Raw genomic sequence first — 24116 nt, 5'->3', positions numbered from 1 at the left:
ATCATCATCATAAGGTCATCAGTCGTAAGACTGGTTGAACACGCACCTCCACTCCTTCCTATGATGAGCTAATCTTCGCATTTCCCTAAAACTAGAACAACCTCGTAACCGTAACTATTTGCGAACAGTAATCTAATCTAGGTCTAACTTTATCCCTCCTAACTAGGGCTGGCATCACTTAAATTGCCGACGCCAAATCCCGGACATTTGGGAGAAATACAGTTTTTTCCCCGAACACCTCTAAAAAAATATTTTTTGCAACAAAAATTAAAACATCGTTATAATTTTTTAGGTCTGAGGTAATACGGTAACAAAAATAATTAAAAACGCCTTTTTTTTTGGCATTAATCAAATTATTATATGATACTACTAATAACTAACTAACTATATAATTTTAAAATAAACCACGCCAATGATATTTTCAGTCATCTAGTTAGGTAGCCAAATCCCTATAATATTTGTTGATTGTAAACTAAAAGTACTTAAGTAACTGCTAAAACTTTTAATTTTAACGAGATCATTTTTTTTTTACTTAGTTTGGTATTTTTCAGTCTTCCCAATTTTCGCTAAAATTCCTTTCATTTCCAACAAGAATTTGTAAAAGTCGGAACTTAGGTGGTCCTTGAAATTATACTTGATTTTAATAAGAGAAGAAACCATGTGTATGTTTAGGGAATTTCTTTCTTTCGTCCATTGCTGCGTGAGTAGCAAAAACACTCTCTCTACGTTCACTAAGATTTATTTCAATTTATCGCTTATCTATAAAAAAAATTGGATTTCCCCTGACAACAGAAGTGTTACACCCGGACACTTTTTAAAAACCCCTGCCGGACGACCCCCGGACGCCCTTCAAACTAGGACAAATCCGGGGAATCCCGGACGGATGACAGCCCTAAATATAGAGACTATGTTCCATGGTTTATGAAGCATTAAACTTTTTTGAAAAATCATCGCATCCGTTATAGGTATGCAAGTTTTAAATATATTTTTGTCCACTAACTGCTGTTAGACATCGAATAAACATGCAAATATTTAAATAAAAAGTGACAGATGTTGTTAATGTCCTGACTTTTTTGATAACCTTGTTGATTAGGCTTTCTTACTTTCTCCATTTCCTAAAGCGTCTTACCTATGTACGTATATGTTTCTCGTTATTACAAAATACTTCACGCTTCCTGTTTAGAACCAGAAATAAAACTCGCAGTTTTTTTTACTTATTTCCTATGCAAATGTTGTTCTTTTAATACGTAATCTGACTTAATTTACATGTTAGGTCATTACACATCCAAAGGATACAAACGATGATTCATGCGAATAAACTTGTCTGTAGTGACAAAGTAGGTTACATGGAGATATTTGTACATTTACGTATACAGACATAGTAGAAATTGTTTATGTTTGTCATCATTATTGTTATTATTATTGGAAATGTTTTGCCTATTGCTAATATTGTAAAATATTTTGAATGGGGAGGGATTGGGGATGGAGGTAAAAATAACACTGTACAATTTAATATAATCCTAAGTAATATACAGTAAAAGTTCTTCATTCGCTGGGTATATACGTTCCATAAATATGCCGCGAATACAGAAACCGTGGATATGGAATGGTCATTAATATGGAATCATAGGGGATTCGTTCCAAGGTTCCGAAATAAAATCAATGTATCAGAATAAAATCAATTTATTGAGAAATTCGAAATTAAAAGTAATCGTTATAATCACCTTTAGACAAGGGTTTAAAGAATTTAGTAATTTTTTATTGTTTTGTATTTCGAATTAGTCTACTCGGTTACATCTTTTATAAAAAGCGGCCTGAGCACGTACCAACAGTACATACTCAAAAGATGCTGATACATTGAAGGGATTCAGTAGTACACGCGCCGTAGAGTAAAAACATGCTTATCGGTTCTAGATATCATCAGTTTAATGTTTGGAACAGAGGTTTGAAATTTTGTAGTAAGATAGATAAAGCTTTTTTCTAAAGCCTGTCGAAGGTAATTTTTCAATTTTTTAATTTCTATTGAAAATACGTGTCCTACAAGAAGCACCAAGTTTAAGCACGTGTAAAAGCTTTTAATGACCATATTATTGAAAACCAAAAACATACTGAGTTAGTGTGAACCTTTGTCTATTACCATACAAAAAATCTGATTTTTATCTCACAGCGTTAAATCACATTGTTTAGAATGGAAATCCATATTTTCGGAAAAATTTACACTAGGCAGGAGCGGTCTATTACGGTCAATTCCCCTAATAAATGACACCGAATCCTTTTCTGTTTACCGATTGCATCCGCGAATAATGAAATTTTTAGCTGCGAATACAGGAACTGGGTTGCAATTTTTTCACCCGCGAATAAGGAAACCGTGAATAAGGAAGTTTTACTGTAATATAAACATGTGAGTTTGTTTGCTACTATTTCACGCCTGCACTACTTAACCGATTATCATGAAAATTTAAAGATACATTATGAGAGGTACAGAAAAAGACTTAGGGTCTCCAGAAAAAAAAAATACTGTTCCCGAAAGTTAGTTTTATGTGGCCGTCGATGATCTTTGAAAGTATTTGAGACATCAACGCGAGCGAAGACATGGATTAAACCAATCATGAATTTTTGTACACATATTATCAAAAGTACAGGAAAGGATATAGAGTACATTTTATCCAGAAAAAAAAAATGTTCCCAAGGGATACAAAAAAATTAGTTTTATATGGTCGTCGATGATCTTTGAAAGTTTTTATGGCATTAACGCGAGCGAAGCCGCGGGTTAAACCTATCATGAAGTTTTGTACACATATTGTCAGGGGTACAAGAAAGAACATAGAGTACTTTTTATCCAGAGAAAAAACTGTTCCCTATTTTGGTTACAATATTTTCTTAAAAAGGTTGTTAAAGGTGTATGTTTGGAACACGGCGTTGTACGGGTGCGAAACATGGACAGTGGGCTCGGCGGAAAAGAAAAGGTTAGAAGCGTTCGAAATGTGGTGTTATAGGCGGATGATGAGGATAACGTGGGTAGAAAACGTTAGAAATGAAGAGGTATTGAAAAGAATAGGAGAACAGAGGACTCGATGGAAGTCAATAAAAAATAGGTGAGATAGGTTGGTAGGACACCTTCTGAGGCATGAAGGTCTAGTCAGAGACATATTAGAGCCAGAAACAGGAGTTAGGAGGGGTAGAGGTAGACCTAGATTAGATTACTGTTCGCAATAGTTAAGGATGTAGGCTGTTCTAGTTTTAGGGAAATGCGAAATTTAGCTCAGGATAGGAAAGAGTGGTACGTGTCGAACCAGTCTTAGAACTGACGATCTTATGGTGATAAAAAAGTATTGCATTAAAAGTGTTTGTTGTTAGTAGGATTTTTGATTTTCTGTATAAAATTAACTGAATCAATTCGCTATTGACTAATGAAGATAAAATAGAAAGATAATGTTTTTATCCGATTAACATTAAATTAAGGGAGTACATACATCAATTCCTGAGCCTCTAGCGGGCGTAGTCTACCATTGTCTTAGGTGACCTTACAAACAAGAAGTCTCACAAAGCAAGTGCTAATTTAGCCTTTCGGTTGAATTTTTATTCCTTAAAGGTAATTGTAAACTAATTATATTTTCAAACTGATACCCACATATTAGTAGCTATGTAAAAAGTTAATTATTGTGTAATTTACAAACGCTGTAATGCCTTATACGAGATGAGATCATTGAGATGTCCTTAAGTATTTATAAAGTTGCTAAACGCTTTGATCCATTACCTCGCAGTTGCTTTCAAATTCTGCATGCTGAAAGCTGAAATAGAAGCGCTTTTTTGCAAAGCCAATGCTATTTAAAATTCCAGTACTTGACGATACATGTATGTATCTTCTATTCGCTTGGAAAGGTATTATGATTTAATTAAATAATGGATTGTACTTATTTGTACATCGTAATTGAGGAATTAGTGGCAATAAGGAACAATTTATTATCTTTTTCGTCAAAAACGTAAACAAGTAAGTTGTTATCGGAAATAAAATAAGCTAGGAATTTAAAAAATATGTTTGACTCTTGTAATATGTTTTACATAGGGAAAAGTGGAAGAACTTTCAAAACACAATTGAAAGAACACAAAAAGTGATTTCCTCCTCCTGTTAGGTTATAGATCTTATTAATTATATCATAACCTATACAATATTTTTGAAGTATTACATACAGTAAATAATACCTAATAATATTAAATTACCATTGTTTGAAATTTTAAAAAAATAATAAATTTAAAAATAGTTTAACTAACGAACAAATTGGGTTATGTAGTCCACCATAGCTAATTTTCTTCTCTGTTCCCACCCCACAATAATATTTAAACAATATAAATAGTACATACATACATTATATTTTGTAAAAATTTTATGAATAAGCCGCAACGTTCAAAATTGTCTTTTGCAGCAAGGAAAACATTGTAGCTCGTAAGGATCAGTTTCTCTCCAGTGGCTTTTAGCTTTTAGGATAGGTATTTTTGTAATGTTTAAGTTCCTTAATACATATCTGATTTTTTTAAAAATATTGTTTTTCTTTTTCAAATTGGAAATTATAATGTGACTTAAAGAAGTTTTAAATACAAGTGCATATTAGCAACAGATACATCATTAATGATAATAAAATTGTTATGTAAATTGATTTTTTTTACAGGGTAAAGTTTATTTATTTGACAAAGTATTTAAGCCAAATGCAACCCAAGAAAAAGTTTACAATGAGGCAGCTAAGAGTATTGTATCAGACGTTCTTGCTGGATACAATGGTACAATTTTCGCGTATGGTCAGACGTCGTCAGGTAAAACACACACAATGGAAGGTGTCATAGGTACGCTATCATCATTTTTGCTGTTACAATTGTAATATCGACTTATCATATTCTTTCAATAGGTGATCCTGCTAAACAAGGTATAATTCCACGAATTGTGAATGATATATTCAACCACATCTATGCCATGGAAGAAAACTTAGAGTTCCATATAAAAGTTTCCTATTTTGAAATTTACATGGACAAAATCAGAGATTTGTTAGATGGTAATCTTTATTACATATTTAACAGGAACTAATTCATTCATTTATGATAACGTTTAAATGAATTTTAGTTTCAAAGGTGAACCTGAGCGTCCACGAAGACAAAAATAGAGTTCCTTATGTGAAAGGGGCTACAGAGAGGTTTGTATCCAGCCCCGAAGAAGTTTTCGAAGCCATAGAAGAAGGAAAATCAAATCGACACATCGCTGTTACAAGTATGATTATTATTATTATTATTATAAACGTTAATATTATTTTATTCGGTTTTTATTGTTTTATTCCAGATATGAATGAACATTCTTCTAGATCACATTCTGTTTTTTTAATAAATGTTAAACAGGAAAATTTGGAAAACCAAAAGAAATTGTCGGGAAAGCTGTATCTTGTTGATTTGGCCGGTTCGGAAAAAGTATCCAAAACAGGAGCTGAGGGTGAGAAAATTTAAGCTTTTTTTTTCAGACTACGATAATTATTAAATATAAGGACGAGAAATAAAATTGTAAAATTATGAAGTTGATACAGAAAAATCAAAGTTTTGGGTTTTAATTGTTTAGTATTGTAAATGATTATGAAGTTAAAAAGTGCAAGACTAGAAGTAAATAAATAGAAGGAAAGCTTGAGTATTTTTTTAAGTCAAACCCAATACGAAAAATAGATCAAGGAACGCATACACATTTAAATTGGTGTAGATATGTTTACTTTAGTTATTTTTGTTAGGTACTGTCCTTGACGAGGCGAAAAACATAAACAAGTCCCTGTCAGCGTTAGGAAATGTGATTAGTGCCCTTGCCGATGGAAACAAAACCCATATTCCTTACAGAGACTCCAAACTAACTCGTATCCTTCAGGAATCGTTGGGTGGAAATGCTAGGACGACAATAGTTATTTGTTGTTCTCCTGCTAGTTTTAATGAAGCTGAAACTAAATCCACCCTCGAATTTGGCAAAAGGTAAATTAATCAGTACTATTAATCGATTTTCTTAGGCGTGATAGGTATTTACGTGTATTTTTTTCAGAGCAAAGACAGTAAAGAACGTCGTCTGTGTAAACGAAGAGTTGACAGCAGAAGAATGGAAGAGAAGATACGAAAAGGAAAAGGAAAAGGTGGCACGACTCAAGGGAAAGTTGGAAAAATTAGAAACCGAACTTGCCCGGTGGCGTGCTGGAGAACAAGTCAAAATCGAAGAACAGGTTAATCTTAATGAAGAAGCAAGCACTCCAGTCAATACTCTGGAAGAAAGTACTACCACTATTAAAGATCTCGGTAAACATCTAGGAATAAACACTTTAAAAAAAGCCTTGTGTAATCATCTCTTATTGTACTTGTACTTTTAGGTCCTGTACCTGCCACTCCTGCCCTGATGATTGCCTCGACAATGAGTAGCGAAGAAAGACAAAAATTAGAACAAGAAAGAGAAAAGCTGTACCAGCAGTTGGACGAAAAAGACGAAGAAATCAATCAGCACAGTCAGATTATCGAGAAGTTGAAGGAACAAATGTTAGAACAGGACGAACTGATTGCTGCCACACGAAAAGACTACGAGGCTTTACAGGCCGAGATGAATCGTATTCAGCAAGAGAATGAAAATGCCAAGGAAGAAGTTAAGGAAGTTCTTCAAGCTCTTGAAGAACTTGCCGTTAACTATGACCAAAAGTCTCAGGAAGTTGATGCCAAAAACAAAGAAGTAAGTCGTCTAACTATTTCTTTTTAAAGCATTCCACTTACTGATAAAAATATGATTATAATTAACCCAAGAAATATTGAATGGATAATGACTGGAGTTTTCACCCTTATATAGTGTACCTTGAGATGGTTATAAATAATGTTTTAATGTTTCAACATTCTCATCACCAATGATAGTATTATTATTTTAGATGGAATCTCTCTCGGAAGAACTAATGCAAAAGCAAGCATCTCTAAATTCTACCTCATCTGAACTTCAGCAGCTCAAAGACATGAGTACGCACCAAAAGAAACGCATAACCGAAATGCTCGCCAATTTACTGAAGGAACTTGGCGAGATTGGTACCACCATAGGTGGAGAAGGACCCGAACTTAAAGTTTCCAACGATGCCTCCAAACTGGAAGAAGAATTCACTGTAGCCAGACTGTACATTTCGAGAATGAAGACCGAAGTTACCAATCTTATCACACGCCTTCACGAAATCGAAGGATCACAACAGGATAGTAACAGGAAGGTGACCGAATATGAAAAAGAATTGAGCGAATGTCGACTCCTTATTTCTCAACATGAGGCTAGAATGAAGAGCCTGCAAGAGTCAATGAGAGAAGCGGAGAACAAAAAGAGAAGCCTCGAAGAGAGCATAGACGCCTTAAGAGAAGAATGCGCCAAGTTAAAGGCAGCTGAACAGGTTTGTGTATCTTTATATATGACAAAGTATTTTTTCAGGAGGTGTTTCTGTTATTTCAGGTTCAAAGTGTCAGCGAAAGTGAGAAGAAAGAAGCTGCTCAGTTAAGGGCTGCTTTGGAACAGCAAATGGACCAACTTAGGGATGCCCACCAGAAACAAGTAGCTGCACTTCGTGATGAAATTGCAGAGAAGCAGTCGCTTATCAATGACATCAAAGAGTAAGTGTAATAATTCAATACTATTATTGTGTTCATCATGATCAAAAGAAAGTAGGAGGGTGTTATTGGAAAGGACTTTCAAAGTTATGGACTGTTTTTCATTATTTAGAATCAGTCGCACTAGCCATATAGATCGCTGCCTGCGGCATTCGTTTATAACGATATATTTTCAAAGTCGTTTGTCACGTACTTCTACTTTTCTAACTTTGTATCTTAATGTGCAATAGCAAATTTCTTCATTCAAATTCTTCTCATTTAATTGTTTCATGATGCTCCTGTTGCTTAGTTTTGGCTCTTCCTCATTTGATTTTTTTTTTAAAGGCATCCAATGTTATGAATAGATTATTACCTTTAAAATCTCATTATTATCATGTTAGCTGTTTTATATTGGGATCATATTTATAATTATGAGTAGGAAAGATATTGTGTTCTGTTTTCTATATAATGATTTTTTATTACAGTTCAAACCAGAAGTTGCTTCTTGCTCAGCAGCAGTTGCAGTCCGACTATGACAAATTGAAGGCCGAAGAGTCCGAGAAGTCGAACAAGCTACAGGAATTAATGTCAGTAGACAATAAGATAAGCAAAAATTGTTCATACATCCCTTCTTTTAACGACAATAAGTATTGTTACGATTATTCAACCGTGTCGTATCCCACTTCGCCCGTTCATTTGAAAAACGGAAAAATTCGTAACTGGGAAGATTTTTTGCCTTATAAGGATAAAGATTCAAAAAATGACGCGAACAATGCGAAAATTTCGGTCGAAAATTCTTCAAAAATTGACAAATCAGAAAAAGAAACGCTAAACGTTTTAACAAAAAATTCTAAAAATCAATACACAATGTCGATCTTTAACATTCACACTTTTCACCTGCATCTGCTCGTTTCGTTAACTTTACTACTTGTAACGCACAAATGCCCGCAGTATTTAATTGTACTGTAAATAAATTTTTTTATCGTATTGGTTGATATCCGCGGCATAATCTTGATTAAATCAATATAAGTGGATCCAAAAATTTATTTCCTTAATCCTAATTAATTTCATAATATTCTTAATTTATAGGAAATAACAAAAAAATCTTTTTTTTTCTTTACTGTGTGTGGATTATTTGTAAAAAATTCTTATTTTTCAATTCTACTTTCNCCTATTCGTGCCGGTCAGCAACATCATCCTTCTATCACAACCGGTGGACGAGCCATCAACGCTGCTCAGAGCATTCCGAAATCCTTAGATGATCAAAAGCGAGCACTTGTTGTTGGAGCAAAGGGTAAATTCTATTTTCATTATAAATTTGGCCCCTTTTCAGTTTTTACTTACTATTACCAAAGAATGCAGACCCATAGAAGGCCACATTAGTGCGATTTGGTGTCGCAGTAGAATGCTCAGTTCTAACTGCGACCGTAGGAGTCGCATGGTCGAAATAGGCAGGGCAGGCTGCAGATGGAATTGTCAGCAGTCGTTGGCCATGCGTCGACCAGAGTCAATTGCTGACAATTCCATTTGCAGCCTGCCCTGCCCTGCCTATTTCGACCATGCGACACCAAATCGCACTGATGTGGCCTTCTATGTATCTGTTTTCTTTGCTATTGTGTTTATTTACTTTTGTATTAAAAAAATTATTCTAGTCAGGTACAGGTATTTGCTTTTTGTGTATATACATAGAAACGGGCTTATTTTAGTAGGATTACAAAGTACCATTCTTGCCTATTATTCGTACAAAACATTCCTATTTCTTACTTTTTTTATTGCCGGAGACACAAAATGTCTTACAGTGACGAATAATTTTAGAGTTGATGTGTATATCTTCAGAGCTTTTATTTTCGATCGCAATGTTAGAAATAACTTTAGTTTATTGATAACACTATTAGAGGGACGTACTATATGGGAATTCCTTTAATGACTAACTTTGAACTACATACGATTATTAGTAGTAAAAAAGGAGGGGGAAGCTACAGTATTTTTCTCATAAGCCTGCTCCATATGTTTAATACAGATGCTTAGTATTTTGTTTTGTTTTTATTATTATTATAAATGTTGTATTCAAATTGAATAATTACAGCCAGAAAATGAAGCTAATTTATGTATGCAACACTGCCTCATATTGATTTTAAAAAATTGATGATAGTAATTTCGTTCAAGTCAGTTTTATGACTAGAAGAAAGATGATTAAGTTTTTAAACTGCCACTTTATCAATTATGTCTATACATTCATGAAATATTTAAAATTAGAAATGTATATTTTGTTAATCAAAAAAATTCAAATGGCTAACTTCAAGCTGATTAGAGTTGTATTCCTACTAAAAGTGCCTGTTACAAATTTCGTGTGATTTTTTATTAATGGTTTGTTTATTTTATTTACTATTTGTTTATTTTCTTTTTAACAAAAACGCAATTTTATTTTCATTCGAATTACCCGTTATTTGTATTTGATGATATATAAATAAATTTAATTTTATTAAATAATTGCAATACACCGAGAGCCTTAACTTGTAAATAACGTAAATTATGCTATTTTTTCTAATTGTTTGTTACCACGATAATTAGAAAATTTATTTTCTCACTCATTGCTGTAAAAAAAATGTTCATAGACTGTGAATACGATAAAAGAATGTAAAATATATCATCATAAAAAAAGAAGAAAAGTTATCTAATTTATTAAGGCTTTTGAGATGTTAAAAATATCAATTTAGAAAATTGTTAATTAGTAAATTTAGTCAGTCCTCTCCGCTAGTCACATTGATTGTTGTTTCAAAGCAAACGATAATGTGTAAGCAATATGCAATATACATATATTATTATAAAAAAAAGGAATTACTTTAATATAGACGTGATTTGAAGTTTCGTTGTTTCTATTTTCAAATAAAACCTAACCAAACACACACACTTCGTGAACGTGATGGTTGAAATGGTTGATGCTGATATGCCCTTTTCTACAGTGCTACCAACGAGCGTCGTGAACAGGCGCGCAAGGATCTCAAAGGACTCGAAGACACTGTTGCCAAAGAACTTCAAACGCTTCACAACCTGAGGAAACTTTTCGTCCAAGATCTACAGGTGAGAAAATGTTTTCTAATCTATTCTACACAAAAGGCTAAAATGTTGTGTATAAACTACTTCTAAGATAACCAAAACTTTATTGATTTATCCAAACATTTATATGTAAGAGTATGATTTTAAGGCCTTTTCCATGTTTTTCTGCTCTTTTATTATCACCTCATCGGTTTTGCAGGATATTATTTTTACATTTCCATTTAACTTATTTCGTTTTTTGTAAGTTAAATGTAACTCCTCGGTTAATCAACTGGATCATGCAGAAACAAATTAATTTATTATTCAGATGGTGGATGTTCAGTTAATATTCATCTTTAAAATACATTGCATTATTAGGAAAATCGTGATGTCTATTAACACAGGTTTGAAAAGATTAAACGATATCCTTTCTTTAACAGGCTCGTATTAAGAAAGCTATGACATCAGATGATAATGAAGAGGACGGTGGTTCGTTGGCCCAAAAACAAAAGATTTCGTTCCTCGAAAACAATTTGGATCAATTGACAAAAGTGCACAAGCAATTGGTTCGTGATAACGCTGACCTGCGGTGCGAACTTCCCAAATTGGAGAAACGTCTTCGAGCCACCATGGAGCGTGTGAAAGCTTTAGAGTCCGCCCTGAAAGAGGCCAAAGAGGGAGCCATGCGCGATCGCAAGAGGTAACTATTAATCACAGAATAGTAACTTACTGTTCTAAACAAGTTAAATCTTACCGGTTAGGATAAAGCGAACGAGGGTGCTGTTTTAAGCTGATGTATTGTCTGTTCTATAGGTATCAATATGAAGTTGATCGAATCAAGGAAGCTGTTAGACAAAAGAATTTGGCCAGACGAGGTCCCATTCCACAAATAGCGAAGCCTATTCGTGCCGGTCAGCAACATCATCCTTCTATCACAACCGGTGGACGAGCCATCAACGCTGCTCAGAGCATTCCGAAATCCTTAGATGATCAAAAGCGAGCACTTGTTGTTGGAGCAAAGGGTAAATTCTATTTTCATTATAAATTTGGCCCCTTTTCAGTTTTTACTTACTATTACCAAAGAATGCAGACCCATAGAAGGCCACATTAGTGCGATTTGGTGTCGCAGTAGAATGCTCAGTTCTAACTGCGACCGTAGGAGTCGCATGGTCGAAATAGGCAGGGCAGGCTGCAGATGGAATTGTCAGCAGTCGTTGGCCATGCGTCGACCAGAGTCAATTGCTGACAATTCCATTTGCAGCCTGCCCTGCCCTGCCTATTTCGACCATGCGACACCAAATCGCACTGATGTGGCCTTCTATGTATCTGTTTTCTTTGCTATTACATTCTAATTTTTTTTTCCTGATACTACGTATTCACATCTAATGTAGAATCACCCTTTAATTGACTTTGATTCTACACTACAAGATTTTACTATTATCTGTGGTACCTTACTTGCCAAAATTGGCTATTAGCCGTAATTTACACCCAGAACGCGTTATAAATTTAATCATATCGATTTTTTGGTACGTTTTGTGTACCTTCAATGTTATTGCGATTTTCAAAAGAAATTCGTTGAATGAATAAATAATGAAGTAATAGAGCGATTTGTTTTTTGAGCAAATATGTATTTGGTTCATAATACAAAAGTTTTAAAAAATAACGATAATTGACCAAAAATTGAGTAAATAAATAATAAACAAATAAGTGAATTAATTAAACTTACTGATTGGTTTATGAGGATGTTTCTGTGTTTCAGAGTAAAACCGACAACCGGTGTCTTAAGATCGAAGGTGCATTATTTAGGTGTAATGGAAAGAAAAAAGTTAAATATAATAAAACCAAATATGTTGCTTACACATCTGTTCATGGAAGGTTGCTGTTTGAAATTTTCGGTTTTGGTAGCAAACTATTTTATTTTCGTGGTGAGAATTTCGTGCAGCAACTGCGATAGTGCTTATTTACTGCTTTTAATCTCTTCTCTATTAGAATATAAGATGCACTTGGCATTGTTTTATGAACAATTAAGCAAACAAGGTAATTTTTAAAAAGGAGTGTATATTATAACTGTCTACAATAATTGTTATTATTGTAGTTATTCACACACTATTAATTTAATTTATGAAAATAATATTAATTTTTGTAATTTCGTTCAAGTCAGTTTTATGACTAGAAGAAAGATGATTAAGTTTTTAAACTGCCACTTTATCAATTATGTCTATACATTCATGAAATATNCTAGACAGGAAGCAAAGGATGCCATTGAAGCTAAAGAAAGGCATGCAGAAGAAATGGCTGATCTTGCAGAAACCGTTGAAATGGCAACTTTGGACAAAGAAATGGCCGAAGAAAAGGCCGAAACGTTACAACTAGAGTTGGAAGTAACAAAAGAAAGATTGGAAGAAGTGACTTTGGATTTGGAACTTTTGAAAGCTGAAATGCAAGGAAAACCAGGTTGGCCATTTACTTAATTTAATTGTTGTTAGCTACTTCTTTGTTTTGGTTCATTTTTAGGAGATCAACAGGAAGGAAATGTTTCCTCGTACGAATTGAAACAATTGGAACAGCAAAACGCAAGATTGAGGGAAACTTTAGTGAGAATGCGTGACTTGACTGCTCATGACAAGCACGAATTCCAGAAACTGATGAAGGATATGGACCAGAAAAAATCTGAGATTGCTGAATTAAGTAGCCTGTTTCGATCTATTTTAAAGTTAAGGTTTTCCTTAATTACAGTGAGGACTTACCAAATGCATTTCAAATGTTTTGTTAATATAGAATAACATTAGGAATTAATTTCATAGAGCCTATAAAAAATAATTTGTAAATCCATAAAAAAGTAATTTGTAATTTTTTCAATTAACACATGAACTTGTCTGCATCAGTTTTACAAAATTCATTTTGTTATGTTTTAATTTCAATTATTTGAAACGGATTTTGACAAATAGAAGAAGAGAAATAAAATTCAAAAACGTCTAGAGTAAGGGTTACGATTGGTTTATTAGCTAACGTTTTCGTTTTTTAAAAATGTTCACAGTGGTGTTAAATTCTAGATTTCTTTTTCATTTATTTAACGCACTGAAGACGTCTTTTGATAATGAAACGTTTAAAAGCTGTGTATTTCGTCTACAAATTAAAATGCTGCAGAGCTCTCGGAATATTTGTGATGATTCTAAAATACATTAAGGAAGGGTATTTTGTATGGCATATATTCCTTTTCAAACGGTAATTTTTATGAAAAAGGACTCTTCAGTGTTATTTTGATTTATGTTTTGGCAATTTTAATTATTGTGTCAACAAATTAAATGAATTCGTTTTATAATGTGTATATAGACAATTTATATCTATATTTTCAATTTCATATAATTTTCTTATGTATTTTATTCATTGTGAAATTTGCGGAGTTGTCTTTTTTTAGTTTATTAGTTAACTGGGCCACAATAATAATACACATTGCTTTATTGCAAAATGGAATAATTTATCTACATTTTATAGCAAATAAGTAGCACATTTCAATTTAGGTATCTAGTAGATTAATTTTTTTATGAAGGATTTAAGTAATTATATACTGCAATGTAGTGATGCTATCTCTTAAGACTCGTTGTATATTTACGCCTTACATCTAAATTATTCCTAAATTTTATCTGTGGTTGTTTTTGTATAAATTATTTTGCGTGTTTATTAAATTTTACATTATTATTTTGTCTTTTTTTTTCGAGTCCGCTTGGAATGTTTTTCCATTGAAATATTTTATGTAATTATGACAAAGTTAATTATCCACTTATAACGTTAAAGGATTAAACACTCTTTATATTAATTGTACTGCAATCTTAATTAATTATTATTTGAGTAAATTCTGGTAAGTTTTGCCAATTCTTGACCTTTTATAAGAGTCACGATGTAGTTTTCTTTTTCATAATACTTTAGTAAACTTTAAAATCCAGTTTAGAAACGGACTTTTGAGTAGTTTCTAACACATTTTGAAAATATTTAAATAGTTAATTTTTATGTTCCAGTGTTACCAAAAATCAAAACATTTGGAATAAGATTTCCTTTCGTTCACTTATCTACTTTAAATCAATAAGTTTTTTGCTTTTGAGAAGAGAGTGTTCAGTCAATCTAACTTCTAATAACTTTTATTGGGCCAGGTTGTATGTCGCTCTTTAAAATAAACTTTTTTTTACGTATGCATTTTGTTTCTGTGTTTTCTTTGTTAGTATATGCCGTACTATATTATGTTATACCTAATCGTTAATTATTATTTTCTAAAATGTAATTATTTATTGTACTTTGCAACCCTACAAAATCGTTATTCTTGTAGTACCCGCTGCATTCGCGGTATTAAAAAATATTTTTGTAAATGAATGCAGTTTTGGTTCATAAAGAAATTGCTTTTCAATATTATAGTAACAGCTAACTGTAGGTATTGTAAAAATGTGTGATAGCAAAGGCTTGGTATCATACTATTTATTTAATTAATGGTGAAAATACGTTTATTATAATAAACTGATTCAAATATTGCTTTATCGTTTATTGTTTGTGGTGGATGATGTGTGTGTATCACGCAAAATGTACTAGATAGATTTTGATCAGTTTTTTTTAGTTTTAGTCCTCATACCCTTGGTGTTTATCTTCGACAAACATTCTCAGGATATTTTTATTTATTGTTAGGTTGTAGTTTTTATCAAGTAGTTACGAATAAAATTATGACTGTAAAATTAAAACAGTATTTTCACTAGAAAAGTCAAGTGACAAAGTCAATGTTATATAGTTTATTTTATATATGTTTATAGGTATTTTCTATCTATTTCGTTTTTAATAGCTTTCGCATTTAAAAAAGAGGATGCAAATAGACGATAGTTTTTACGATATTTATTTAAGTGACTGGGACTTCACTAGACAGTCTATAGGTGTGAATTTCGGAACTCTATCTCCCTACACTACAACCGAAGCAGATTTAATAAAAAAATTGACAAAGGCAAAACGTGGACGCTTTATTACTCAGATGTATGCAGGAGTTTGTGGTAAGTAAATGCATTTAAAAGTTACAGAATAATTTTAAATTAATATAAAAGATTCAAACGATAAGTACGAAAAATTGGCTCCGCAGATCTTATTCGTTTTTTTGGAATAAATAGGTACACTAACAAAATAACTAATATTTGGAAAATTTGTGCATTCTAAGGAAAAAAGAAAATTCGATTTATCAAAATATTTTTTATTGAATGCCATTTTACATAAGAATATGAATGTAATTCTTCTGCTAGAAAAGTAGTATGTATTTCTATTTTGATTTTTAATTTACTATTGAATTTTTAGCAGCAATTGGCACATATTCATTCGGTATGGTGGTAGGCTGGTCAAGTCCAATAACTTACGAAATGCTGTTGACAAGTTCGGAAGGAGAAAATGCAACCAGTATAGAAAATATTGAAGACGACCATTATGCGTGGATAATTAGTATAACCGCACTTGGCTGCTGCATGGGTATTTTCCCTGCGTTCCTCCTATTAGAACAAATCGGTCCGAGATTATATATGATTTTGGCAAATTTTTTACTAATCATATTATGGGGTGTAATGGCAATTGTAACAACTTATAGTATATTTATGGTGGTCCGTTTGATGACCGGTTTTGCTGCGGTTTCGTTTTTAATTTGCGGAGAGACAATTCTCACCGATTGTACTACAAAATATTACATGCGTTACACGATGATGATGTTTAATTCGAGTATGGTATTGGGAATTGTAATTACGTACGTAATGGGAGGATTGTGGGGAAAAAGTAAGACGTGCACTATATGTTGCAGTGTATGTGCATTTCACATTTTATTGTTATACTTTGCAAAAGACAGTCCCGTCATATTGTATGCGAGGAACCCAGTAGAAGCGATAAAAGCTCTGGCCTGGTATTTGGGCAAAACTAATATACAGCTAAAAGTGAAGCAAATCAAAAAACAACACGAAAGGCGAAGACTTGAATCATCTTCTGATCTGTACAAGAAATACTTGTTAAGTTCCAAAGCAGTTTTGAAAGGAACATTAACAGTTTTTGGGTTAATATTTTTTGAAGTATCTTCCGGTTATTACGCATTGCTTTTCTATAATGTGTCTCTCTTTCGAGAGTTTCAGCACAAGGATTCACAATATAAAGTGTTAGGTTCTATTTATTTTGGAGTTTGTTTATGGATTGTAACGGTAATTAGCAGTTACATACATTATCCGATACCTTGTGGTGTTAAGAAACCTCTAATGATAAGTTCCATTTTGATCACGTTTAATTTGGCTGCTTCCGCTTTATACCTAACGTTTATGGAGCCGAGTATAGATAGTCGTACGCATTTAATGGTACCTGTGATACTTTTTGGAACATTTATAATTTGCTTTGAAGCCGGCCTAAGTTTTTACCCTAAAGTTTTTTTAAAAGATGTATTACCTGATCAAGTTTATCCATTGATCAGATCATTGATTACATTTTTTCATTGGCTGATGATATTTTTTATGTTGCGCTTTTTCTTTCCAGTAGGCCGCCTTATTGGTTTTTCTTATGTGTATGGTATGTTAACAGTAGTAAGCATTATAAGCGTAATATACATACGCTTTCTTGTAATAGAGACCACAGGTAAAAGTTTACTTCAAATTCAGCTTGAACTTGGGGGAAACCCAGTAGGAACCCGCACAACTTTTAATTAATTTTTAAGACATTTAACGTTACTATTAATTTTTACAAAATATATGCTTATTATTACAGAAACTTCTTATTTATTCTTATCATTCGGTTACATTAATTTTAAAAAGTACTTAATTTAGTCAAAAGCTTCATGTTTATTAGTATAATATGGTATGAATAATGAATTTGGCATACAGTCGGTATGTTCACATATACTTAAATATAATTGTACTTTAGCTTAATTTTATTTNTGACTGCTGAGTAGTTAACTTTATGTTTGAATTTTTTTGTTTTTTTTTATTTTAAGAAGGATGAATTCTTAATGGATATCAGAATACATTTGTTGATGAATTAAGCTAAAAATCTCAGTAAAAATACATGAGTCGGTATTTACCGAAGAAAAACGCAAAAATCAATAAAATTTGATAATTTGACAAAAATAAAGAAAACGAGTTTGTATTTAGATCGTTTTTTAATAAATAAATCGAAAAGAGTCAGTAAAATTCACATTTTTATAACCAAAAACGATCTAAATAAAGGTAGTTTCAGTTTTAGTTAAGACGCTGGACACGGTCGAAAACAAACGTAGCGAAACTTCAAAAAGCGAAAATTTGTATTAGGAGAGCATAAGACGCTTAGGAAATCAGTCAATTTGCCGGGCAAAATTTAATGTTATTATTATTAGTATTGCTTAAACTTTAGTAGCTATCTGGTAGGCATCTGTAATATTATAACTATATTTAACTATCAGCCATGAGATGTCACTTTAGGTACGTCAGATACAAAGGACATACCATAATTCTTAACTGTAATATAAGGAATAATCGGAAAGTTGTAACAGAAACTTGATTTGTAAAAATTATGTTGCTTTATTTATTAACTTACCGTATTATGCGTTGTTTGTTTACTAGTGAATTTATTGTTTAAGATTGCATGTCCTAAGAAATACTTTAATACATTTTGATACTTCCTGCTGTTTAATAATGGAGAAATTAATTTATCAAGAAACAACGACGACTTTTTTGAATTGGGGTTGAAGGTGCATACTGGTGATTTTCAACTACAAAGTTTCACTTATGCCTTATGGCAACTTTAATACTTTTTGGTACTTCTAAAAATCCTTTCGAAAATAAAATACATAGTTATTTATCTAAACAACATTAAACGATTTATTTATTTTTTTTATCCTTTCAATGCATTCACAATGGACAGAATACGTCGTAAAACGTCTCCCCAAAAAAACACTCCAACACTTTCTGCCTCAAGGTATATTCTTTTTTATAAATCTGTTTATGTGATTAATTTCATTTATGTTTGTATATAGTTTGCGCTTATGGGTTTTGTGCTAAAAATTAATTAAAAGTATACTTAAGGAATTATTAGAGGAAAGAATATAAAAGCTTGTAAAAGGCGTTCAACTAAACATGTAATGTAACTACTATGTGTTTAAAGAGTATAATCTTAATGTGTGTATACATGACAAATGTTTAATAACGGTGATACAACGTTTTCCCTTTTTTCGCTTTAGCTCTCTTTTTTATCAGTTATGTCAAAATGAAAGAAGCCTTTTTTAAACTGAATTATCTCCTTTTATTATTTGTTTTCTCTTGTCACCTCTTTCCTTAAGAAAAAAAGGGGAATTGCATCCTTAACATATAACACAGGTGTTTTACATAAAAGTGAATAATGTTCTATTCAAAGTAATATTAAAATTAAATAAAGCAANAGATTTCAGCAAAAGATTTATATTTATTTAATAAGAAATTCGTTAATCTGGCTAAAACTAAAGCAAACGGGTGTGTATTTAGATGGTTTTTGGATGAATTAACTGAAAAAAGTCAGTAAAATTCAAATTTTTATCAACCAAAAACGATCCGAAGGTAGTGAAAATATGAGACGCTGAATACGCTACGAAATCAAACTTGTAGCGGAACTTCGAAAATCGAAAATTTGTATTAGGAAAGCATAAGATGTTTGAGAAATCAAACAATTTGCCGGGCAAAATTTAGTGTTATTATTATTTTTGCTTAAACTTTAGTAGCTATCAGGTAGGCATCTGTAATACAGTTAAAACCTGTAAGGTAGATACTGCAATTATATTTAACTGTTGGCCGTAAGATGTCTCTTAGGTACGTAAGATACGAAGGTGATACTATAATTCTTAACTGTAATATAAGGAATAATCGGAAAGTTTTAACAGAAAATAGTTTGTAAAAATTGTTACTGTATTAAGGACTGTTGTTTGCTTACAAGTGAATTTATTGTTTAAGGTTGCATTTCCTAAGAAATACTTTAATATATTTTAGTACTTTATGCACGTTTAATAAGGGAGAAACAAAAAGGAAAGGTTTTACCCTAACTAACCACAACAGTTTAGTATTACTATTTGGAAAAAATAAACTTGAACGTATTTAGTCCATTTACTGATAAAGTTTCGATCATTTATTGTAGAATTAAACAAAAAAATTTCAGCAAAAGTTCGATTTTTATTCCCGTAATTTGGTCTATTAAAAAAAAAAAAGAGACAAACACACAAAATAAAGTATCATTACTTGACAAAAACAAAATAAACGAGAACGTATTTAGGTCATTTAATGATTAATCCTCGATATATCATCATTTATTGATTAATTAAGCGAAAAATCTCAGTAAAAGAAATTAATTGAAGTCAGTAAACTTTATAACTAAAAACAATACAAAAGTAGTTTCAGTTTTAGTTAGTTAGAACACTGGACACGGTCGAAAACAAACGTAGCGAAACTTCGAAAATCGAAAATTTGTATTAGGAGTGCATAAAACGCTTAAGAAATCAGTCAATTTGCCGGGCAAAATTTAGTGTTACTATTATTATTGTTGCTTAACTTTAGTAGCTATTCCATAGGCATCTGTAATACAGTTGAAACCTATAACGAAGATATTATAATTACCTTCGACTATCGGCCGTTAGATATCACTTTAAATACGTGAGATACGAAGGTGATACTATAATTCTTAACTGTAATATAAGGGATAATCGGAAACATTTAACAGAAAATAGTTGATTTGTAAAGATTATGTTACTGTATTAATGGGTCGATTACGATTGTTGTTTGTTTACAAGTGAATTTATTGTTTAAGGTTGCATGTCCTAAGAAATACATTTTTGTACTTTAAGCTCGTCTAATAAGGGAGAAATTGCTTTACCAAACGATGCTTTTTAACTGAGGGTTAAGACTGCATCCCGCTAATTTTTAACTATTAGATTCATTTTACTGATACCTTACGACTTACTTATAATGGTAATAAAATTAGGTTTATACATCTATAAGTCGATATAAATTGATACAGAACCGCGATAGTAGATGACTGCTGAGTAGTTAACTTTATGTTTGAATTTTTTTGTTTTTTTTTATTTTAAGAAGGATGAATTCTTAATGTTGATGAAATTCTCACACTTTGTCACATTATTATTGGTAGTTTACAAATGGATTCTGAACTTAGTGAATGCCCTGTAACTCCTCTGGGAAATATTCTTTCAAAGATTGTTCTAGGTTCAATAAATGTTCATTTACGATTTTACCTATATCTGAGGTTATTTGGAACTCATATTCTTCGAGAAATCTATTCATTCGAAGAAGAAAAGATTCGTAACTTTTTTGTTCAACACTGGAATTTTATCGTTAGTGAAAATGTTTCTCTGTAAACGTGGTTGTGGTTATTCCTTGTAAGGACCTGCTGATTAAGTTTAGTTAATCGAATGTATCGTTCATATAAGCCAATTTCATTATTTGTTTTTCGTCATTTAGTAGTTCTATCTCACTTCAGAGCGTTGAATGGTCCTTATAAAATTAACAGTTAGGATTCGACCATTTATTACTGGTTAGGTTATGAAAAAAATGTCGTTTTTACGATTAAATACAAAGGTTGCTTCTCGCTGAATGTTGTATATTTTTATTACGACAAAAAACGATCGAACTCGCAGAACCCCTTGTGATCCTTCCAGAGAACCCCGCGGGAAATACTTTTTTGGAACCGCTGCTCTAGAGTCTAGACTGTAGAGTCATGAGGCACCAGAGTAAAACTGAATTCCTTTGCCCATAAGTGTACATAAATGAAGTTTTTGATGAAAATAGAAAATATCCTCAATGAAATTTGAAAAAATTCCAGGTGTTTTAAATGGTTTATTCATGTTCAAAAACTAATCTGTTTGTTTAGGTTAATCAACTGGGCGCGGTGTATTTTTATCTTAAAACGTGTGTGTGCACATATATTGATTGAATATTTATTTTATAAATCTAAAATAGCTACTTAAAGTCGTTAAGTTGTCATTAAAAGATTGTTGGTATGTACTGAATGAACTTGCCGCCGACCGGCTTCTATAAATATAGCAAAACAGCGGTTTTTTTAAAACAAACTCGGAAAATTAATAGAATAATAATTTCTCTGTTTGCCAAAAGAAAAATGGTTTTCTTAATATTTACGTATGTACGTGCTTCGGCAGATCCTGATCGTACCGATAAACAACACTGGCCTCGTTTCCCATTCATTCTAAAATTAAAAAGAAAAACGGTAATTGTTTCATTGAAAGACTCTTTCCGATCTATGAGTTTACTTTTCACTGGAAAATAAAGGCTCATTATTAATTTCTTATTTATAGAACAAATGTTCAAAAATCGATAAGGCCCAATTTCCGCTCCAAAATAATGAAAAATTATATTGGAAGTCGACGACGAAAAATCGAAAAAAATTGCAATGGAAGATGGAATAAGGTTTCCCACTAAGCACGGCAATTTTTGAGACATTATTTGCAAACTTATAAAATATATTAAGTGCAGTAGAACAAGAGGGTTGAAAGAAATGATGCTAAAATTCAATAANGAAGGAATTAGAATTTTAGTTGGTTGGAAAAATAATCGAAGAAGTAACACAGTTCAATTATTTTGGATTCGTACTGGAAACAAATAATTGAGTAGATGGAATCATAAAAAAACTGAGGAAAAAAGTAATAGGGGTAATGGGATAGGTTCGGGGAATAGGAGAAAGAAATTTGAAAGAGAGTTGGAAAAAAAGAACGTTTCTATTATTGTACAGAGAATCGAAAATAAAAAAATTGGTTATAAAATATTCAAAAGGAGCTTTTAAAGTACGAAGAAAAAGTGTTAAATTCAGAAGGCAACATATTACTAAAAGAACGAATTGAAGTTAAAAATAATATATTGAATATTCAAACTAAAAAAAAAAAAAAAACCATATGGAAAAAGGTAAGAAGAAATTTTTTAATGGAATGGGGATGGGCGATCATGCACTACAGATGGAAAAAGACAGAAATGTATAGAAACAGTTGGAAAATTTATTTAAAGACATCGATAAGTAAAAGAAAAGAGAAAACATGAAAAACTTAAAATTCGCACTGGAATACAAGAAAATATGGAATGAAAGGGAGTAAAAACAAATTGTTTGAATGATAAAATAGCAAAGAGTGAAAACGAATTAGTTTTAGCAACAAGAGTCACACTGGGAAGTGAGAATAGGACGGCTAGGTACTAGGAAGAAGAAGGGAAGAAAATATGCAGGCTGTGTAAACTGGAATCAGGACGCTCGAACATATTTTTGAGACATGTGGAATAACTGGAAATGGTATAAAAAAATTCAAATGGAAGGAAAGGATGGTCTAAAAAGGATAAGAAAAATATTATGGAGAAGAAAAATAGCAGAAAAGCGAGAAGAATAAAAATATTTAATTCGTAAAATTAATATGTACCTACTAACAAAATTAGTAAATGCACTTTGTATATATAAAATCAAATGTTTTTAATAAAGCTATCTATCTATGTATATTGGAAAAATATAGATGTAGGTACTATCTTAAACGTTTTCTGTGTGTAGGCTATCTGTCTGATAACAAAAGAGGAAAAAAGATGATGCAATAATTTTTATATCAAACTAAATTAGGTTTATTTATGATATTTTTCAAAACTATGCAATTTTTCCAAACATTTTATGGTGTCATATAGAGCCCATATAAAAAGCATGTTTTTTTTTTCAACTAAGTCATGCACAGCATACTTAGTCACCTCTCAAGTCTCTCGGATAAAGGGGAGCTCATTGTTATTTCGTATAAATATTTTAAATTACGAATCGATTCGTTAATATTTGGGAAGCTATGTCTCACAGGTTTTACAATTGGGGGGCTTTAATTTCTTGTCCTCAAAATGTTGCTAAACGTATACTTCGCAATAACATTTTTCTTTATTTTAGGGCGAAATTTGATTTAAAAAAAAACAATTCTTGCCATTTGTGATAGTACAGATATACGTTTCAATATGGACGGGATGCACTACTATTAAGTCAGGGATGGCGAACCAAAGGCACGCGTGCCATTACTGGCACGCAACGCAATATTTTGGGCACGTCACGTCAAATAATTTAAAAGTAAATCTTCATAATTCTAAATAAAACAATTATCGTCATGATAGATGTCATTCGCACTATTATGGCTAAACTGCCAGTTTTCAAGAACGATATTATCAGAAGAAACTACAAGTATTTTCCAAACTTAAAAAGTATAACAATTTAGAAATACATGAGAAACCACACGAAGACCAAAAGTTACTGAAGAATTTGTTTCTGTGATTGATTTTCAGAAACCGTTTGACATATGACTCCAGTTCAGCATGCATTCTGTTAAAAGTAACATCTTACAACTTTAACATAAGTTATTTGTCATCTAATCTACAACAACAGAAGTCACACTAATTTTATTTTAATTTTAATTATATATATATTCCTATTTTTTTGTAGTAAATAAAGAATTTTGAGTTGAT

At 31.9% G+C, this 24116-nt stretch overlaps 3 protein-coding genes across 3 annotated transcripts in view; all 3 read left to right on the top strand.

Moving 5' to 3' along the window:
• LOC108737672 (kinesin heavy chain) overlaps window positions 1-12788 on the top strand; it is a 30580-nt gene extending 17792 nt beyond the window's left edge. The window contains exons 2-15 of the mRNA XM_018470698.2: window positions 4668-4839; window positions 4902-5045; window positions 5114-5257; window positions 5327-5473; window positions 5760-5991; window positions 6059-6306; window positions 6378-6727; window positions 6918-7415; window positions 7475-7632; window positions 8094-8195; window positions 10572-10689; window positions 11085-11344; window positions 11458-11666; window positions 12404-12788. Of these exons, the coding sequence (XP_018326200.1) occupies window positions 4668-4839; window positions 4902-5045; window positions 5114-5257; window positions 5327-5473; window positions 5760-5991; window positions 6059-6306; window positions 6378-6727; window positions 6918-7415; window positions 7475-7632; window positions 8094-8195; window positions 10572-10689; window positions 11085-11344; window positions 11458-11666; window positions 12404-12408 (2787 nt within the window). The 3' untranslated portion in view covers window positions 12409-12788. The remainder of the gene's footprint in view (window positions 1-4667; window positions 4840-4901; window positions 5046-5113; window positions 5258-5326; window positions 5474-5759; window positions 5992-6058; window positions 6307-6377; window positions 6728-6917; window positions 7416-7474; window positions 7633-8093; window positions 8196-10571; window positions 10690-11084; window positions 11345-11457; window positions 11667-12403) is intronic.
• A 100-nt stretch (window positions 12789-12888) lies between these two features.
• LOC112906242 (dynactin subunit 1-like) lies at window positions 12889-13427 on the top strand. The gene is made up of 2 exons (XM_025980069.1): window positions 12889-13098; window positions 13159-13427. The coding sequence occupies exons 1-2, from the start codon at window positions 12936-12938 to the stop codon at window positions 13425-13427; spliced, it is 432 nt and encodes a 143-aa protein (XP_025835854.1). The 5' UTR covers window positions 12889-12935.
• Window positions 13428-15355: 1928 nt separating this feature from the next.
• On the top strand, window positions 15356-17421 carry LOC108737500 (facilitated trehalose transporter Tret1-like). Its single transcript, XM_025980078.1, has 2 exons — window positions 15356-15668; window positions 15964-17421. The coding sequence occupies exons 1-2, from the start codon at window positions 15488-15490 to the stop codon at window positions 17334-17336; spliced, it is 1554 nt and encodes a 517-aa protein (XP_025835863.1). The 5' UTR covers window positions 15356-15487; the 3' UTR covers window positions 17337-17421.
• Window positions 17422-24116: the final 6695 nt, after the last annotated feature.

Source organism: Agrilus planipennis, unplaced genomic scaffold, assembly GCF_000699045.2.
Source record: "Agrilus planipennis isolate EAB-ADULT unplaced genomic scaffold, Apla_2.0 scaffold14, whole genome shotgun sequence".
Lineage (NCBI taxonomy): Eukaryota > Metazoa > Arthropoda > Insecta > Coleoptera > Buprestidae > Agrilus > Agrilus planipennis.
The sequence above is the reverse complement of the archived record's forward strand: the minus strand, read 5'-3'. Positions and strand labels throughout refer to the sequence as shown.